The sequence below is a fragment of the Peromyscus leucopus genome, chromosome 4 (genome assembly GCF_004664715.2).
Source record: "Peromyscus leucopus breed LL Stock chromosome 4, UCI_PerLeu_2.1, whole genome shotgun sequence".
Taxonomy (NCBI): domain Eukaryota; kingdom Metazoa; phylum Chordata; class Mammalia; order Rodentia; family Cricetidae; genus Peromyscus; species Peromyscus leucopus.
The window spans coordinates 6,938,913-6,955,762 of NC_051066.1; the positions used below are offsets into that span (position 1 = coordinate 6,938,913).

General features: G+C 54.8%; 2 protein-coding genes across 4 annotated transcripts; both read left to right on the forward strand.

The window, feature by feature from the left end:
* The first annotated feature begins 6,904 nt into the window (after positions 1-6,904).
* On the forward strand, positions 6,905-10,403 carry Lcn2 (lipocalin 2). Of its 3 annotated transcripts, none has more exons than XM_037204566.1 (7): positions 6,905-7,418; positions 7,875-8,011; positions 8,564-8,643; positions 8,987-9,106; positions 9,281-9,382; positions 10,072-10,098; positions 10,226-10,403. In XM_037204566.1, the coding sequence occupies exons 1-6, from the start codon at positions 6,981-6,983 to the stop codon at positions 10,089-10,091; spliced, it is 897 nt and encodes a 298-aa protein (XP_037060461.1). In that variant the 5' UTR covers positions 6,905-6,980; the 3' UTR covers positions 10,092-10,098; positions 10,226-10,403. The 3 variants fall into 3 exon arrangements, with proteins under 3 accessions (XP_037060461.1, XP_028740641.1, XP_028740640.1); XM_028884808.2 differs by having other exon boundaries at positions 6,907-7,418; positions 10,218-10,403; XM_028884807.2 differs by having other exon boundaries at positions 6,910-7,418; positions 10,247-10,403.
* Positions 10,404-12,945: 2,542 nt separating this feature from the next.
* C4H9orf16 (chromosome 4 C9orf16 homolog) lies at positions 12,946-16,158 on the forward strand. Its single transcript, XM_028884708.2, has 2 exons — positions 12,946-13,163; positions 15,712-16,158. The coding sequence occupies exons 1-2, from the start codon at positions 13,085-13,087 to the stop codon at positions 15,882-15,884; spliced, it is 252 nt and encodes an 83-aa protein (XP_028740541.1). The 5' UTR covers positions 12,946-13,084; the 3' UTR covers positions 15,885-16,158.
* The last annotated feature ends 692 nt before the right edge of the window (positions 16,159-16,850 follow it).

Here is a 16,850-nt window from a genome sequence, read left to right on the forward strand (position 1 = left end):
CTAAGGAGGCTAGAAAGAGCCCGTCAGATCTCTCAGAACTAAGTCACAGACAGTGGTGAGCTGCCGTGAGGGTGCTAGGAATTGAACCCAGTCCTCTGCAAGAGCAGCCAGTGCTCCTAGCCATCTTACGGCCATCTCTCCAGCCTTGTTTTTATTGTGTTTTTTGACAGTCTCACTTGGTAGCCCAGGCTGGCCTACTTGTTCCAGCCTCCCAAGGCTAGACTGGCAGGCTCTCTGAAGCCTTTCATATCTACACAGTTAAGGCTAAAAATGTCCCTGTGGATTGTGAGTCCCATGGGTCCTTTGGAATCTCTTGCTCCTTAGGTTGGTGTGCCCAGGGGAGGGAGGGCCCCTCAAAGTGCAGTCTGCTGTTCAGTATGGACAGCTTTTCAAATGGATCCTCCTCCAGGTCCACTGGCCCAGGAGATGGACACCCCAGCCTAACCAAGGACCACTGTCTGACTCACTGTGGCCTACAACCCTAAGGCAGGAGAGGACTCTAGAGGTAGGTAGGGGAGGACCTCCTCCGTCCGACCCACCCCAGCTCCTGGGAGAGACAGTTTGCAGCTGGAGGAACAGCAACCCAGGTGAGGAATGGAAGGATCCTCAGAACCCCACACAGCAGGCAAAGCCCTCTGGGTGGCTAATGTGCTCAGCAAACTCTGTATAGGGTGGGACATGACAAGCACTCGAGAGGAGACTGACTTGTGACCTTGGAGCTGTGGGCTAGTCAGCCAGTTACTCAGGAAGAGTCTGAAGCAGCCCTTGGGAGTCTGCACCTCGGCCCTGGTCCCCACTGTGCTCTGCCTCCAACTGCGGTGAATGGCCTCCAACCCTCGCCCTAGCTGCTCCGACCTCTGCAGCCACACCTCCCTGCCATCATGGACACAATAGGCCTTCTTTTCCTTCAACTGTCAGATATTTTGGTGAGAGAAATGAAATATAGGCCGGGCAGGGGTGGCGCACCCCTTTAATCCCAGCACTCAGGAGGCAGAGGCAGGCAGATCTTTGTGAGTTAGAGAACAACCTGGTCTACAGAGTGAGATTCAGGACAAGCACCAAAACTATACAGAGAAACCCTGTCTCAAAAAACAAAAAACAGGGGCTGGAGAGATGGCTCAGAGGTTAAGAGCACTGACTGCTCTTCTAGAGGTCCTGAGTTCAATTCCCAGCAACCACATGGTGGCTCACAACCATCTGTAATGAGATCTGGCACCCTCTTCTGTATACACAATAAATAAATCTTTTTTAAAAAAAAAAAAGAAAAAACAAAAAACAGACAAACAAACAAACAAAAAAACAAAAAAAAAATTAAAAAAGAAAAAGAAAAAAATATTTATTTTGGGGGCTGGAGAGATGACTCAGAGGTTAAGAGCACTGGCTGCTCTTCCAGAGGTCCTGAGTTCAAGTCCCAAGCAATCACATGGTGGCTCACACCATCTGTAATGAGATCTGGCGCCTCTTCTGGCCTGCAGGCAGAACACTGTATACCTAGTAAATAAATCTTAAAAATTTTTAATTAATGTGTGTGTGTGTGTGTGTGTGTATTTGAGAGAGAGAGAGGTGTGTGTGAAAATGTCAGCATATGCGCACTTGCGGATGTCAGGGACAACCTGAGGTCAGTCCTCACCTACCACCTTGTCTGAGAAGTTCTCTTCTTTGTTGTGCATGCCAGGCCACTGGCCCAGGAGCTCCTGACATAACCTCTCTTGAGCTCCGTCTCAGCACAGGAACACCAGGACTTCAGGCAGATGATACCACACCTGGCTCTGCTGTGGCAGATTCTAGGGATCTGGACTTGGGTCTCCACAATTACACAGCCAGCGCTCTGCTCGCTGGGTCGTCTCCGTAGCCTCTGTGCACAGCTCTTCTGATTTTGGACTTCTGGATTTTGGCAGATGTGATTCTTAGACAACAAATGTGGTAAATTGCTGTAATCTGATGGTTTGGGAAACTCTCAGTCTTTCCCAATCGCAGAAGCCATTGGCAGGAAAGACACTGTTAGTAAAGTTTGCTCTTGAGAGAAGGCCAAGTGTGGCTAGCATTAGACCTGTGGATGAAGAACGAGGTGGGCCAGCAAGGGAGGCCATAAGAAGTGAGGAGGAAGTGGACTTAATCTAGGGAACCCAGAGTGTGGGGGAGGTAGCATGGACCAGGGAGACCCAGTGGTGTCTGGAGGGGGACCTAGGATGAGAAACCAAGGGGCCATGGGCTGCCCCTGGCTGACTGAGGCTGAGCTCCTCTAGAAGGGCGCCTGGCTCTGTAGTCTCCCACCCCAAGGCCTGAGGGACTCTGGGTCCTGTGTACTCTGTCCATCACCCCAATGCAGACAGTTACACCCTGAGAGGAGTTCCGAAAGCCGCGGGAGATGGTGGTCACTCTGGCCGAAGCCCTGTCCCCGGGACCTGACTAGTCACTCCACTCCTGATAGGGCTTCCTGAGAAGTCTCCAAGAAGGACAGTAGCCAGGCCAAGGCCAGGATTCAGTGGCCCTTGTCCGCATGACTCTTCCCTATTCCTTGGGCTAACTCCCCTGTCCATCACCCATCTCCACTAGCTCAGGTCAGCCCCGTGCCCTTGTAAAGGCCGACACGCTGGCCCTGTGGGGCCTGCCCCATCCTCGCTGTCTGTCACAGCCTCACCCATCCCTCCTACTGAAACCACTGGGATGTATGGGGTGGGACAGAATGGTGTTGCTTGTCTCAGAGACTCCAAGAGTCTCCCAGGAAGGGTGCCGTGGCCCTGGAGCTGGAGACATGCTTTCAGACACCTCCTGTAACCATTCCAGCACCCACTCTCCCGCCTCCTGGCTGTGCACTGTCCTCACCTGTCCTTTCAGGCACAAGAAAGAGGCAGCCTTTTAGGAGGAGCAGCCTGTCCTCGCACAGAAGCCGCCTCTGATGGTGTCCATCCGAGGTCCCGCCCAGCTAAGGCCCGGGAAGCCGGGAATTGGAGCAGGGGGCCAAGGAGTGGCTGCCCTGGACATGCCCTTTTCTTGTGCAACCTGGGGTGCCAGGGGCAGGTGTCCTGTCTAGTACCAGCATCACGCCAGGCAGAATCACCCTGCTCAGTTGAGCCCAGCAGCCACCCACTGCCTCTTGGATACCTGGTCCTGCAGCAGACCCTACCCAGAGCTGTGGCCTCCAGTCCTCTGCACCTGTGGTCATGTTGACCCTGTCACCTGCAAAGGCATCCATGCTCTGGAACAAAGGACAGAGGGACAGAGGGACAGAGGGATGGGCTCACAAGGCCTCGCCGCTTCCTAATGGTTGCTGAGTTCTTTCTTTTTTCTTTTTTCTTTTCTTCTTCTTTTTTTTTTTTTTTTAGACAGGGTCTCGTTATATAGACCAGGCTGGCCCCAAGTACTGGGTTTAAATGTGTGCACTATTACACCCAGATTAAGAGTTATTTTCTTGCCAGGTGGTGGTAGTGCGCACCTTTAATCCCTGCACTCAGGAGGCAGAGGCAGGTGGATCTCTGTGAGTTCGAGGTCAGCCTGGTCTACAGAGTGAGTTCCAGGACAGCCAGGACTACACAGAGAAACCCTGTCTCAAAAAACAAAACAAAAAAATCAGAGAGGGGGGGGGATTTTCTTCAGTTGTGTGACCACAATGGAAATTGATCAGGCTTCTGTAAAAACCCTTCACCCGTCCACCATGGTCCTATAAGCAACCCTATGAAACTCATTAGTTCACACACAATAATCAACCACTAAACAACCATGAATGTTAGGAGGGAGACTGGTCAGGAAGAGGAGACCAGCAGGGCAGGAAGGTGTCACGAGAGGGTAATGGTAACTAGGTGAATATGATCAAAATACCTTATATACATGTATGCCATAATGAAACCCATAATTGCGTATAATTAATATATATGCCAAGAGAAACACTTCAGAGCCAGGGGTGACCCTGGACACAGACCTCGAGCAGCAAGGCCTGCCACTCCCTATCTCAGACCCCTCCTCAGACGGGGGTCAACCAGTGGGTGCACCGGGAATGTGAGGAGGAGCAGCCTTTCAGAGCTTTTCCAAAGCAGGATCCTGTGATGTGGAAGGGCAGGGGCCAGGAGGTCCTCTGGGTCCCTGGAGCACCTTGGTATGAAACACTCTGGAAACAGACTCAAGTCAAGGCCCTGGAGAAGTGCACACCTCCCACTGGTCACCCCTTCCCAGGTGGGTGACTGGGAGCAGAGGCCACTGGACCCATCTGTGGACATCAAGATTTCCAGGGGCTGTGCCTAGGCCACAGGGGCCTATTTATTTGTCTATTATTTATTTAGCAGAGCTGAGGATGGAGCCCAGGGCCCTGGGAACACTAGGCAAGTGCCCAACCCACTGACTGGATCCCTCAGCCCTCTCCAGGCTGTCTTGCCTCAGGGCCTCCCAGGCAGCCCTGGCTCTGAGAAGCTGACTTGGTAGTCCCGCACTCTTCAAGCAGGTCTATGGTGTAGGCTGGAGGGCTGGGCTGTGTTAGCTCTATTCCCTCATGGCCAGGTTCACCAGCTTCTGGACACCAGATCACGGTGTCGGACTGGATCCCTGAGTACAACAGTCTAGGAACATCTCAAGTGGATTAGACCTAGGTGGGGTTTTGGAGCAGCTAGAGTTCTCTGGGCTTGTGACCCCAGAAGACCCAAGTGTGAACCACACACGATGGTGCATGCCTGTGATCTCAGCCCTTGCTGGGCTAGGGCAGGGGGATGGTTTACAGGTTTGAAGCTTGTCTGGGCTACCTACCAAATTTAGTATCAGCCTAAATCACACATTGAGACCTGGTACCAAACTAACTAAATAAAAGAGTCAGATGTGAGGTTAGTGATGCGTGCCAGCTCTCCAGTGGTAGAGGGGGAAGGAAAAAAGAAAAGACAGACTGGATGAGAGGCGGAGGCAGGAGGATGGGAAGTTCAAAGTCACCTTTGTCTACATAGGGAATTTGGGCCAGCCTGGGCTATACAGGATCCTGTTTCAGAGAAAGGAGGGCAGGGAGGCCTAGCAGAGTCCTGGGGCAGAGTACACACAGCAGGCATCAAGAGACAGGCGGCCTTGGTTGTGGGTCTTGTACCTGGAACAGCCAGCCTTTGAAGCTGTCCCAGGGTCCTGGGCTAGGCCACCTCCCTTCACTAACTCTGACCTATTGTTTTGCAGACCCGGAACTCTGGCCCAGTTCATACTCTAGAGTCCCACTGGTCACTCAGGCCTCGATTTTCAGAGCCTAGAATATTCTACCTGCCCAGCTCCTCTGAGATTCTGGGATCTGTCTTTCCTGACTGAAAATTCTTGGGGGCTCTGCCCACACCAGTCTTCCTGACACCCATTTGTCACCAAAGACTCGGGTTACCTTTTATTTTTATATTAGTTTGTTTTAAAGCAAAGGTCTTTTTTTTTTTTTTTTTTGAGACAGGGTTTCTCTGTGGTGTTTTGGAGCCTGTCCTGGATCTCACTTTGTAGACTAGGCTGGCCTCGAACTCACAGAGATCCACCTGGCTCTGCCTCCAGAGTGCTGGGATTAAAGGTGTGCACCACCACCGCCTGGCCAAGCAAAGGTCTTGAAATGTAGCCTTGGCTCGCCTCAAACTCCCTTGTAGACCAGGCTGGCTCAGCTTTACACTCACAGAGATCCCCCTGCCTCTCCCCACAAGTGTTGGGATTAAAGGTGTAAACCACCACATCTGGCTTTCAAGGATACCTTTTAAACTAAAATGTTTAGTAAATTAGAAAGTTGTTTTTCATGCTGTGGGAGATAGAACCTGGGGCCTCTCACGTGCTAGACAAACCCTCCACCACTGAGCTACATCCCCGGCTCATGGGTACCTTTTAAGGTCACAAAGGTAGAGGGGTGGATCCCCTAGGGGCTGGAAGGGTGGGGAGGCCACTGGTACCTCAAGAGCAACAGGATCTGATGGCCACATAGTCCCCACAGCTTGGCTCAACTTCCCTTTGGCTCTTTCACCATGCAGGGACCTGAGGGGACAGAGTCTAGTGGTGTAGTCTCTCTGGCATGGGGTCAGGGGTGAGGCTGCATCCTACACACCGGTTTAGGATCCCCTCCCAGGTCCGTCCCTCAGGGCTAACCACCAGAGAGCTCAGGGTTGGGGGTGGGAGGCCAGGAGCAGCAAGTATGTGGATCAGAGAGCCCGTCCAGTCCAGTGCAGGGCCAGGAGATGTCAGCCTCGGGTCAGATGTCCAGGTGCTGCCCTTAAGTGAGCCATCTCAGGGAGACACAGGAGAGCACCTGAGATCTGCTTTAAGGCTGCTAACCAGTCCTCCAGGAAGGAAATGGCTTCCCTTAAGGACTAGGCTCAAATCAGCTCGGGAGGGACTAAGACCCCTGACCGGGGCCACTAAGTTCCCCTACTTAGAGGGATCTTCTCAATGACTTTTCAGGGGCAATCCTGTCTTTTCAACCCAAGTAACCAGAGTACGTAGGGCAGTGTGGGGCCATTTCCTCCCCACAACACCTACGTTTCCCAAGTTTGCCCCAAGTGATCCCCTTGTCCTCTGAGGTAAGCTGGTCCTGTGGTTGAAAGCAGCCACACCTAAGGACGTGTGACCCAGGACAGGGGCTGCCCCTGGGAGTTCAGCGGCTTCCCTGTCAGCTCCTGTAAATGGCAGCGGGGTCATGAGAAAGTGAAGGGGTTCAAGGCATCGGACAATCCCAGGCCAGTCTTTTGGACACCTCCCGCCCTGTGCCAAGGCCAAGCTCGGCTCAGAACAGGATATCCCATTCTTCCCGGTCTGGAGCGTTCACTTTCAGCTGCCCCACCCTCCCCCGCTGCCCCACCCTCCCCCAAACGAGGAAGCTGCACAGGATCGGGGCGGAGCGGGACATTTTTGGTGTTCAGCAGGTGTGGGTGGGTGGGGCCTTCACCACACACACCATCTTGAGTTTCTGATGAGCTACAGCTCCTAGGGGGTTATGGGGGGCAGGAGACGGTCCAGATCTGAGTTGCTGACCTAGATGAAGGGGTGCAGACAGTGCCCTCATGCCTGCCGGACTCCAGAGCTCTGCCAAGGTCCCTCCTGTCCCCTCCCCTGTAGCCCTTCCTGTCACTCAACCTTGTGCAACCCTGACCTGGGGGAGAAAGGGACAGAAATCTTGCCAAGTATTTCAGCAGGACATGCTGGCAATTACCTCACACTTCCTGGACTTGGTAAAGGACGGACCCCCCCACAACACGGGGGCTGGCAGCCAGGTGGCCCATAAAGAGTCTCCCTGGGGAGTCCTCCTCATTCTCTTCCTCCTCCTCCTGCCTACTGGGCCCAGTCCAGTCACTGCTGAAACCATGGCCCTGGGTGTCCTGTGTCTAGCCCTCACCCTGCTCGGGGTCCTGCAGAGTCAGGCCCAGGACTCGACTGAGAACCTGATCCCCGCTCCATCTCTGCTCAAGGTCCCCTTGCAGCCAGGCTTCCAGAAGGACCAGGTAGGAACCCGGAAGGGCAGCTGCAGGAGGCAGTGGGGGAAACGGGAGCAGATGGGAGAAGCCAGGCTTTCACTCACCCTGCACGCCCATGGAAGCTGTACCTCATTCTGCTCTGACAGTTACTCTGACAGAGCTTCGCAGGACTAGACCCCCCTCTCCCGTAATCGCCACTGTCCCTGTAAGGTAGGAATCTCTTCAGTCACTCTGCATCGAGGAAGGAACTGAAGTCCAAGAGGCCCCTGCCCAGCACCACCCCATCCTGCCAACGCAGGGCTAACTCCACCTAGGGTCTTATCTAGCCTTGGGGGAGTCTGACTTCTGCCAGTATCTGTAGACAGACCAAGCCTGAGGCCCTGCTGCCCTCCGGCTGGGGTGCCTGGAGGTACCAACAGGGCCAGCTCGGGAGGAGCAGCCTGTGAGGCATCCCTGGCTGCGTCTGTCATCAGCCCCTTGCAGTTTCAGGGGAGGTGGTATGTCGTGGGCCTGGCAGGCAATGCGGTCCGGAAGGAAGAAGAAGGTCGCTTTACGATGTACAGCACCACCTATGATCTGCAAGAGGACAACAGCTACAATGTCACCTCCATCCTGCTCAGGTGAGCCCGGTCACCCCGAATCACAGCCAAGGACCTGATCCGTTTCTTGCTCTTTCCTCCCCTCCGAGAGCAGAGGGTAGATGAAGTTTTGGGGAGCTCAGCTCTGGAGGAGGGGATTGAGTGGGACTTGAGGGAAAGCTATATTTGGCCTGAGGGCCAGGAGTGTAGTGCTGAGCCCGGAGCAGGCTGGCAGCTCAGAAAAAACTGCCTTCACTGCCAAGGGAGGGGGCAGAGAGGAGGCAGGGGAAAGAGTGGGGAGCCTCGCCTAGGGCCTGGCTGTGTGTGTGGGAGGCCACCCAGGAAGGCACCGGGAGGAGGGACTGTGTGTGCTGGGGAAGGGTCTCAGCAGGGTCAGGCAGGGCACACCCAGAGCAGGAAGGCCCAGGGCATCTAAGATGGGTGGGTGGGGCCCCCCGCCAGGTTTGGGGACAGGCTATTATTGGTTGGATGGACACAGGGGTGGGGGACACCAGAATTCTAGCCCCACCTGTCCCAATCCAAGAATCGTTCCAGCCTGTGTCACGTCCTTGCTCACGCCCATCTCTCCCACAGGGACCAGCGCTGTGACTACTGGATCAGAACTTTTGTTCCAAGCTCCAGGGCGGGCCGGTTCACCCTGGGAAACATTCGCAGTGAGTCCCAAATGGAGTGGGGCCCTTGTTCCTCCACCCAGACCTTCTTTTTTTTTTTGTTTTTTTTTTTTTTGTTTTTTTTTTTTTTTTTTGAGACAGGGTTTCTCTGTGTAGCTTTGCGCCTTTCCTGGAACTCGCTTTGGAGACCAGGCTGGCCTCGAACTCACAGAGATCCGCCTGCCTCTGCCTCCCGAGTGCTGGGATCAAAGGCGTGCGCCACCACCGCCCGGCCCTCCACCCAGACCTTCTTATGGGAAGAAGATTCTGAAAGTTGGGGAGAAGTGCATAGCGCCCCCTTCCTCTTCACCAGGGCAGAACTTATCCTTGCCCTTCACACCTGCAGGTTACCCTAAGTTACGGAGCTACAGTGTACAAGTGGCCGCTACCGACTACGACCAGTTTGCCATGGTATTTTTCAAGAAGATTTCTGGAAAAAAGCAATACTTCAAAACCACCCTGTATGGTGAGTTCTTGGCTGACTCTTAGGGACTCAACTAAAGGTTGGAATCCCAAGGTCTCAGCCCAGGGAGCGGTCTTTCTGCAGACCTCCACAGAAACCAAGTCTGAGGCCTCACTTACCAGCTGAGTGATACCGAGGGAGTGCCCTGCAGTCACTCTCTGCCAATCTTGGTTGCAGGGAGAACCAAGGAATTGCCCGCTGAACTCAAGGAGCGCTTTGTCCGCTTTGCCAAGTCTCTGGGCCTTACAGATGACCATATCATCTTCTCTGTCCCCACCGGTAATGGCCAGTGGGGTTGAGGGGCAAGGGATGTGGGGATGCGGGAACTGTCCAGGCTGATACCTACCCCACCAGAGAAAGGGAAGACACAGTCCCCTGCTCTAGCCACTGGGATCCACTTTGAGGTCTGGAAGACCCAGTGACACCCTGGGGTCTATGAAACCCTCAGGGATCCCGGCCCCAAGTTTCCCTTCTGGCAGCTGACCAGGGACATTCCCAGACGAGGATTCCAGGTCCACGTCCAAACATCCTCAGTCTTGCTGCCCCACGCCACTCCCGCCTACAGTCGAAGGCTATTTCCCCTCCAAACCCTGAACCTTGCTGTCCTGGGCCTTGCCCCACCCCATAACTTGGGAGACATCTTGTTTTCAAGTTGCCTGGGTAGGAGGCTCCAGCCAGGCCCCACAGAGCCACCAACTGAGGGCCTACCAAGGCCCAGCGGGCAAACAGGCAGAAAGCCTGGGTTCATGAGCCGCTTTGGACCTCCCACTCTGCCCTACAGCGGCCCTTAGGACCCTTCTCACACACTGTCTGTTCCACATGGGTCCCTTGGCTCCCCAACCCTGAAAAAAGCCCCAGATATTTTGTAGTTGGGCTAGTCTGGACCTGGCGAAGCACAGGCTCCTGGCAGCCAGAGATCACAAACGCTCGCCCCTCTGCTCTGTTCTGATGAACTTTCTTGCCTACAGACCAATGCATTGACAACTGAACAGGTGGTGAGTGTGGCTGACTGGGATGGGCAGGGGCCGGGTGGGAGGCCAGGGCACAGGGGACTGGGATCTCCAGCTTGTCTCTGTTCCTCCTCTGAACTGTGGGTGTCCTGATTCTGCTATAGTCTCTCAGGTGCCTCCTGTCTGTCCCCAGCCCGAGCTTTCCTGTTTCCAGAGGGCCACCTGCTTACCCCACCAGCCACGATACCAGTGAGCACCAGACGACTCTTCTTATTGGGCAGCACTGCCCGGCCACCTGTCCCAATGACATCCCCTTGTCTGCTAAATAAATGCATGTCCCAGTTCTCTGAGTCTGTGTTGCTTGACCCCATAATAATGAGGGAAAAGGCAAAGGGCGGGCTCACACCAGTGTTATTCCAGCATGACGGTCGGGCTGCAGAGAGAAGACTTAGGGAAAAGAAGGCTCCAGAAAGAACTCCAGCCTCCACAGCTTCCACCATCACGGCCACTAACTGCCCCGAGTCCCTCCTGTACGGAACAATACCACACTTGCTGTTGTTTTGGCTTGGTACCCTGGTCAAGCCCTGGGCTCACCTCCAGGGCAGTATGAGCTCCTCCATGCCTTGCCTCCAAGGAGCATCTTGTACTTGGTTACGGCCACAGGTCCCAAAGGGGCAGCCCCTCTGGAACTGGGAAGATGGAAGAGCCTGGAGGGGATATGAGATACAGTCATCCCACACTCATCTGGATCCTGTGATTGCTAGGAGTCTGAGGCCATTTCTCTTCCCCCCTGCCAGAATGCACGAGGTCCAAATGAACCCCTTTCCCATCTCACACACATACATGCTGCCCCTTTCACGGTGGCTGAGGAGATGGGTGTGCCTAGGTGGTGACCACCCCACTCTCAGTCCTGCGGGGGGCGGGGGTGGGGGGTGGGGTGGGGGGCGGCACAGACCTGAGACCCAGCTCATCAGATGGTGTTGAAATCTGGGCTGGATTTCAGGAAGATGGCACAGGCTGAGCAGCTAGTGAGGGATAGAGGCTGTGTTCAAGCCCAGAAAGGTTCCAGGATGAGAGGTACATCGAAGGCCTACTGGTTAAAGCGTCAGTGGCTAGCCATGTAAGGAAGTTACACCACACATACTTCACTCCTGGGCTCCAATCTGACTGCAGATCTAATTTCTTTCTTTCTTTTGGGTCAGAGTCTTACTATATATTCCTAGCTGGTCTGGAACTCTATGTAGAGCAGACTGGCCTTGAACTCATAAGAGCTCTGCCTGCTTCTGCTTCCAAAGTGCTTATTTATGTGCATGTTTTGCTTGCTTGTGAACCATATATATGCAGTTCTCATAGAGGCCAGAAGGAGGAGTCTGATCACCTGGAGCTGAAGTTACAGAGAGTCATGAGCCACCATGTGAGTGCTGGGAATTGACCCCAGGTCCTTCAAAACAGACTGTTTTTAAACACTGAACCAACTCTCCAGTTCTTATTTTTATTTTTTACTTTTAATGATGTGTGTGTGCATGCGTGTGTGCGCGCAGGTGCTTGAGGAGGTCAGGGGCATTGGATTTCCCTGGAGCTGGCATTACAGACAGGTGTCAGCTGCCTGAAGTGGGTGCCGAGAATTGAACCCAGGTCCTCTGCAAGTGCACTATGTGCTCTTAACTGCTGAGCCATCTTAGATCCAGTTTCTTGTGTTGGATCAAGGAAGTCAGCTTCCCTTAACCTCTTGCTTCTGTTGGGCCCTTCAAATCAAATTCTCATGGCACAGATAGGGCTTTGTTTCTTCTTCCTGCTGATGCAAATCGAAATACACGGCCAGTTCCAGCAGCATGAGTTCCGGATGTCTGGGTTTGCATTAGTTACATGGTGTCCACAGGGCCGTGCTCCCTCTGGGGTTCTGGGGAACTGCCCTCTTTCCCAGCTTCACTGAAGTCCCTATGCCGAGAACACCCTGCACCCTGGACTAGCCACTGTGACACCAGAACGACCTGCTGAAGCCATGGGGTCTCCTGGCCATTACAGATATAGGAGTCCTGGTAAGTGAGCTTTCCTGGGACACCACCCTGACACTGGGCCGGACCCAGGATTACTTCTAAATCCAATCCACAAGCGATTCTGGATGGTGACGTTTTTTTTTTTTTCGAGACAGGGTTTCTCTTTGTAGCTTTGCGCCTTTCCTGGCTCTTGCTCTGTAGACCAGGCTAGCCTCGAACTCACAGAGACCCGCCTGCCTATGCCTCCCAAGAGCTGGGATTAAAGGCGTGTGCCACCACCCACCCACCTCACCCCCGGCTGGATGGTGACTTTGTACAGGCCTCCTTTTCCTACCAGTTCATGGAGTGGGAGATGATTGATGCCGGGCTTTATCATGAAGCCTCCTATGATGGACAGACCTTCCACGGCTCCCGGGGCCACCTACAGCAGGGTATAGCAAGCCCTTTCTGTACGGGAAATCTGACACACAGTCCTTGAGAAGGGCCTCACACTCCTCCCCAATCCATGCCCTATTTATTGGCATGGGTCAAACGGACTGAGTCCTAAGAGAAGTGATAAGGCCAAGATAAGAGGCGGTTGTGCGTCATCTGGGGGAGGAACGGTGATGGGAACCGAGTTCTCGAAGCTATAGAAAACCTTGGAAACCGCCTGTCTGATTCTGACCATGCAGAGGGGGCGGAAGCAGTAGGATGGAGCCTGGTAGAAGCCTCAAGCTCTAGCGGGCCAGGGTCTCTACTGCCTGACCTTCGGTGGGTGCTCCCTCTGTTGACCGCGGGGTCCAGCGGCGGGGAAAGGGACGCGGCTCGGGAGCGAGAGGAGGAGCCTGAGAGCGGACGGGGGCGGAGCCCTGCTTGAGGGCGTGGCTTGTGAAGGCTCGGGGCGGGGCTCGGGGCGGGCCCCGGTGCGCCGCTGCGTTCCACCCTTCCGGCCCCGCGTTCCATCAGCTGCTTGCACCTTCCGCCCAGCGCCGGCTTTCCGCGCGACGGTCGCCAAGTTCTATTTTCGCGTGGCCTCTGCGGCGCCCGAGCCCGCAATGTCGGGCCCCAACGGGGATCTCGGCATGCCGATGGATGTGGAAATGGAAGACGAGAGTGACAGCTTCGGGGAAGCAGGTGACCCGGGCGGGGGCGGGGGTGCTGCTGAGGCGACCTTTGCTTTGCTAGGGGTACAGTCCTGGGATCTGGAATGGGGCCGGAGAGGAGGGTGTGTGAGGGACTGAAGAGCCATCCCATCCCGTCCCTGGGTGGCTCTGGAGTTGTCCCCACGGCCACCTCGGAGGCAATGGCGAGCACTAGTGAACGGATCCCTGGACGCTGCAAGACTGGGGAACTGTCGCTAACCAGCCCTGGTTACATATGGGGAAACTGAGACAGCTCCAGAGATGCTCGTCGGTTTGGGATTTGCTTTAGCCATTTTCTTCGCTGAAGGGGGCGGGTCCTACTTGGCTCTCCAGGAGGTGTTGGCCCGGTGGGCGTCCCACTGTGCTGAGTCAGCACCCCAGCCACCTGGCTTTGCTGGTGTGATCCGCTTATCTAGCACTGTGTTGGGTGCACAGCACTGCGGAAAGGACTTCGGGGGAAGCGTCAGCCCACAGACTTCCTTTGCACGTTTGGGAACCTCAGTTTTCCCATCTGCAATATTGGGCACTTTGGTGTTTCCTGTTTTGAGATGTGTCGGGATTAAAGGGAAAATGGGATGGAAAATGGTTAGACTCTTAAGATTCCAGTGTACAAGTTCCTTCTGAAAGTGGATAGTGCACACACACACACATACACACACACACACACACACACACACACACACACACAGACATATGCATAGTCAAGCCTGGTGCCTTGCCTAAAGGGCAGGACTTGTGCAGTAAGGATGGGGTATGCTTTGTTTAGTTATAAAAGCTTTATTGAGCTGTAAGTGACACTATAGATTTTACCATTTAAACGGTACAGTTCTGCAGGCTTTCATATATTCACAGCATATCCATTGTCACAACAGTTTTAGACTATTTTTCTCATAAAGGTTGCCCTCCAACTGGAGGCAGGTGGTGGGTCATTAGGCGTACAGTGGGCAGTGTTGGGGACCGGGATACCAGTGCAGTGACTGCTGGCAGCCATGGTGGGAACATCATGAGGGGACTGGGGGAGGGGGCGGCGTAACACTGAGTGGACACTGGGATGGTGGGGAGGAGGCTCTCCGTTCCAGGACAGGAACAATGGCTAGGGGGTACCCCGAGGAAGCTCCTCTGCCAGCCTGCCATGAAATGGGAAGATGTCCGTTTGGTTCTTGATGTGGCCACACCAATGGAGCTCCCCTGTACTGGAACCTCAGTGTCCCCGCTCCTGAGCTCCCCTGTACTGGGACCCTCAGTGTCCCCGCTCCAATAAGGAGTTGCAGGGGTACAGCAGCTGGGACTCAAACCGAAGGGTCCTGTCACCAAGTAGCTATGGGAAGTGTTCTGGTTCCTTCCTTCTTAGGCCTCAGTTTCCCCATCTGTGCCATGAGGAGTGGACTTTAAGATCCAGCAGCCTTCACAGACTATTCTGTCAGGGTTGTCCTCTCTGGGAGCCATCCCCAAAGGCAGGCACATTTGCACTCATATCCCGACACCCTCCCTGGGCCACCTTCTTAAATCCACCAGCTACCTCCCCTCTGGTCCCAAGCTGGCAGCTGAGTGTTTCTGAGTCACAGGCTGGCTCAGAACTGGGTCCCGCAGTGGGCACAGACCCAGACCTTGGGTCCTAAGGGACACAGCATTGCCAAGAGGCAGGTCAGAAGCCGCTGTAGAGGAAGACGGGCAAGACTCCGAGGAGGAGGTATTTTGAGTTGGTCCTTGAAGGGTTGTTGTGGTTGATGAATTCTAGGTGGTAGACAGCTGAGCAAAGGCAGGGACTGGAAAGCCAGAGCTTCATTCATTCATCCATTCATGCATTCATTCAGTAAGTGATTATTTGTGTCGTCGAGGGCACTGGGGAGACAGCAGAGAACACAAGACCCGTCACCTCTCCCGGATCTCTACAGTGAGTGTGAGGTGGAGTACAGGCTAGCATCCAGCCAGTCACAGTAGTGATTCCTAAGGGAAAGCTGTGGAAGGGGGAGGCTCCCTGGGAGGGCTCCCCTTGGCGATAGCCACACTGAGAGTTGAAATGAGTGGTGTTCATCCCAGAGGGAAAGACAAGAAGGCCACCCACTGCATTCAGGCACAGCCAGCAGTACATTCAGGGGGCCCGAGACAGGCAAAGCAGATGAGAGGAGAGGAGAGGGGTGGGGGACGGGGATAAGGAGGGAAGTAGGGGGCTGGGTCTGCTCCTGGGCCCAGAAGCTGCAGGACTCTGTTCTGAAGGCAGAGGGCTGGAGGTCACATGCCTAGCAGAGACTTGATTGCCCAGCTCTGGTCGTGGCTGTGACTTCTAGGTAGCCATGGAGGGGAGTGCAGAGGGAACTTGTCACATGATAGGACTGGCAGCCAGGACCCTGGCAGCCGGCCCCAGGACCACTCTAACCCTACAGAAAGGTGTGCCGCCTGCTCATTTCCCCACGGTGACACTGAGAATCAGAGACTGGGGATGTGCCCAGTCTCAAGGGAGAGCTGGGGCCACTGGGTGTACCGTGTCTGTCAGCCCTGAGGAGGCACAGGACCCTCCCTGTCTTTTCCCTTCCTCCCAGAGTACGCTGCCATCAACTCCATGTTGGATCAGATCAACTCTTGTCTGGACCACCTGGAGGAGAAGAATGACCACCTCCATGCCCGCCTCCAGGAGCTGCTGGAGTCCAACCGGCAGACACGCCTGGAATTCCAGCAACAGTTTGGGGAGGACCCCAGTGATGCCAGCCCCTAGCTGCCAGGAGCCCCCAAGCAGGCCCCACCCTCACCTCTTTAGGCCATGTTCTGGCCTGGGTAGATACTACCTGGCTTAGACACCATCTCAGGTACTGGCCTTCAGATCCCCAGTGGGTCTACCAGCCTGGACCAGGCCCCACTGCCCATCATCCCTTCTGGAGCCAGGTGTGATCCTACAACTTACTTGTCTGCCTGCCCACCTCTCGCCCCCCTCCCCTCCCCTCCCTCCAGGACTGAGTGTCCATATTAAAGAGATCTCCCACACCACTGTCCCTCTTGTCTCTCTCTCTCTCTCTCTCTCTCTTTTTTTTTTTTTTTTTTTTTTTTTTGGTTTTTCGAGACAGGGTTTCTCTGTGTACCTTTGGAGCCTTTCCTGGAACTCACTCTGTAGCCCAGGCTGGCCTCGAACTCACAGAGATCCACCTGCCTCTGCCTCCCGAGTGCTGGGTTTAAAGGCGTGTGCCACCACCGCCCGGCCCCTCTTGTCTCTTTGTGCCAGGGTTAAGGACCCCAGTAGCCCCTGGAGGCAAATGGAGCAGGCTGTGGCTGGTGGGCATGTGATAGGGCTGGGGTTCTTTTGTTTCTGATCCAGGGGTAAAGGCAAGGTCCCTACCCTGTGTGCTGCCGGCCAGCAGCTGCTTCCCAGCCTGGCTGAGTCAGACATGCTGTGTGACTGTGAGATATATTCAGCCTCTCTGGGCGCTAGGGCCTTTCACCACGATGACCGCCTCCAGGGCCTGATTGTAAACCCTGGGGCCTTCCACTCGAGCCCTAGTCTTCCCAGCTGGCACTGACAGCCAGGCTGTTTTATCTCTAAGTGAGAAAACAGAGCTAAGGCTGGGCCCCTGCACGGCTCATCTGTCTCTGGGTTAGGAGGGCTGTGCCCTCTTGGTGAACCAGGAGCTGAACCTCAGCAGCAGGGACCCCGCCCCCCAATCCTAACTCCGTGTCTGACACTGCAGCT

Excerpts from the sequence above, each read along its gene's own strand:
- C4H9orf16 (XM_028884708.2), top strand. The coding sequence starts at position 13,085 with ATGTCGGGCCCCAACGGGGATCTCGGCATGCCGATGGATGTGGAAATG. Across the intron at positions 13,164-15,711 it reads TGACAGCTTCGGGGAAGCAG|AGTACGCTGCCATCAACTCC; the intron begins GTGACCCGGGCG and ends CCTTCCTCCCAG.
- Lcn2 (XM_037204566.1), top strand. The coding sequence starts at position 6,981 with ATGCCTGCCGGACTCCAGAGCTCTGCCAAGGTCCCTCCTGTCCCCTCC. Across the intron at positions 7,419-7,874 it reads CAGGCTTCCAGAAGGACCAG|TTTCAGGGGAGGTGGTATGT; the intron begins GTAGGAACCCGG and ends AGCCCCTTGCAG. Across the intron at positions 9,107-9,280 it reads CTTCAAAACCACCCTGTATG|GGAGAACCAAGGAATTGCCC; the intron begins GTGAGTTCTTGG and ends TCTTGGTTGCAG.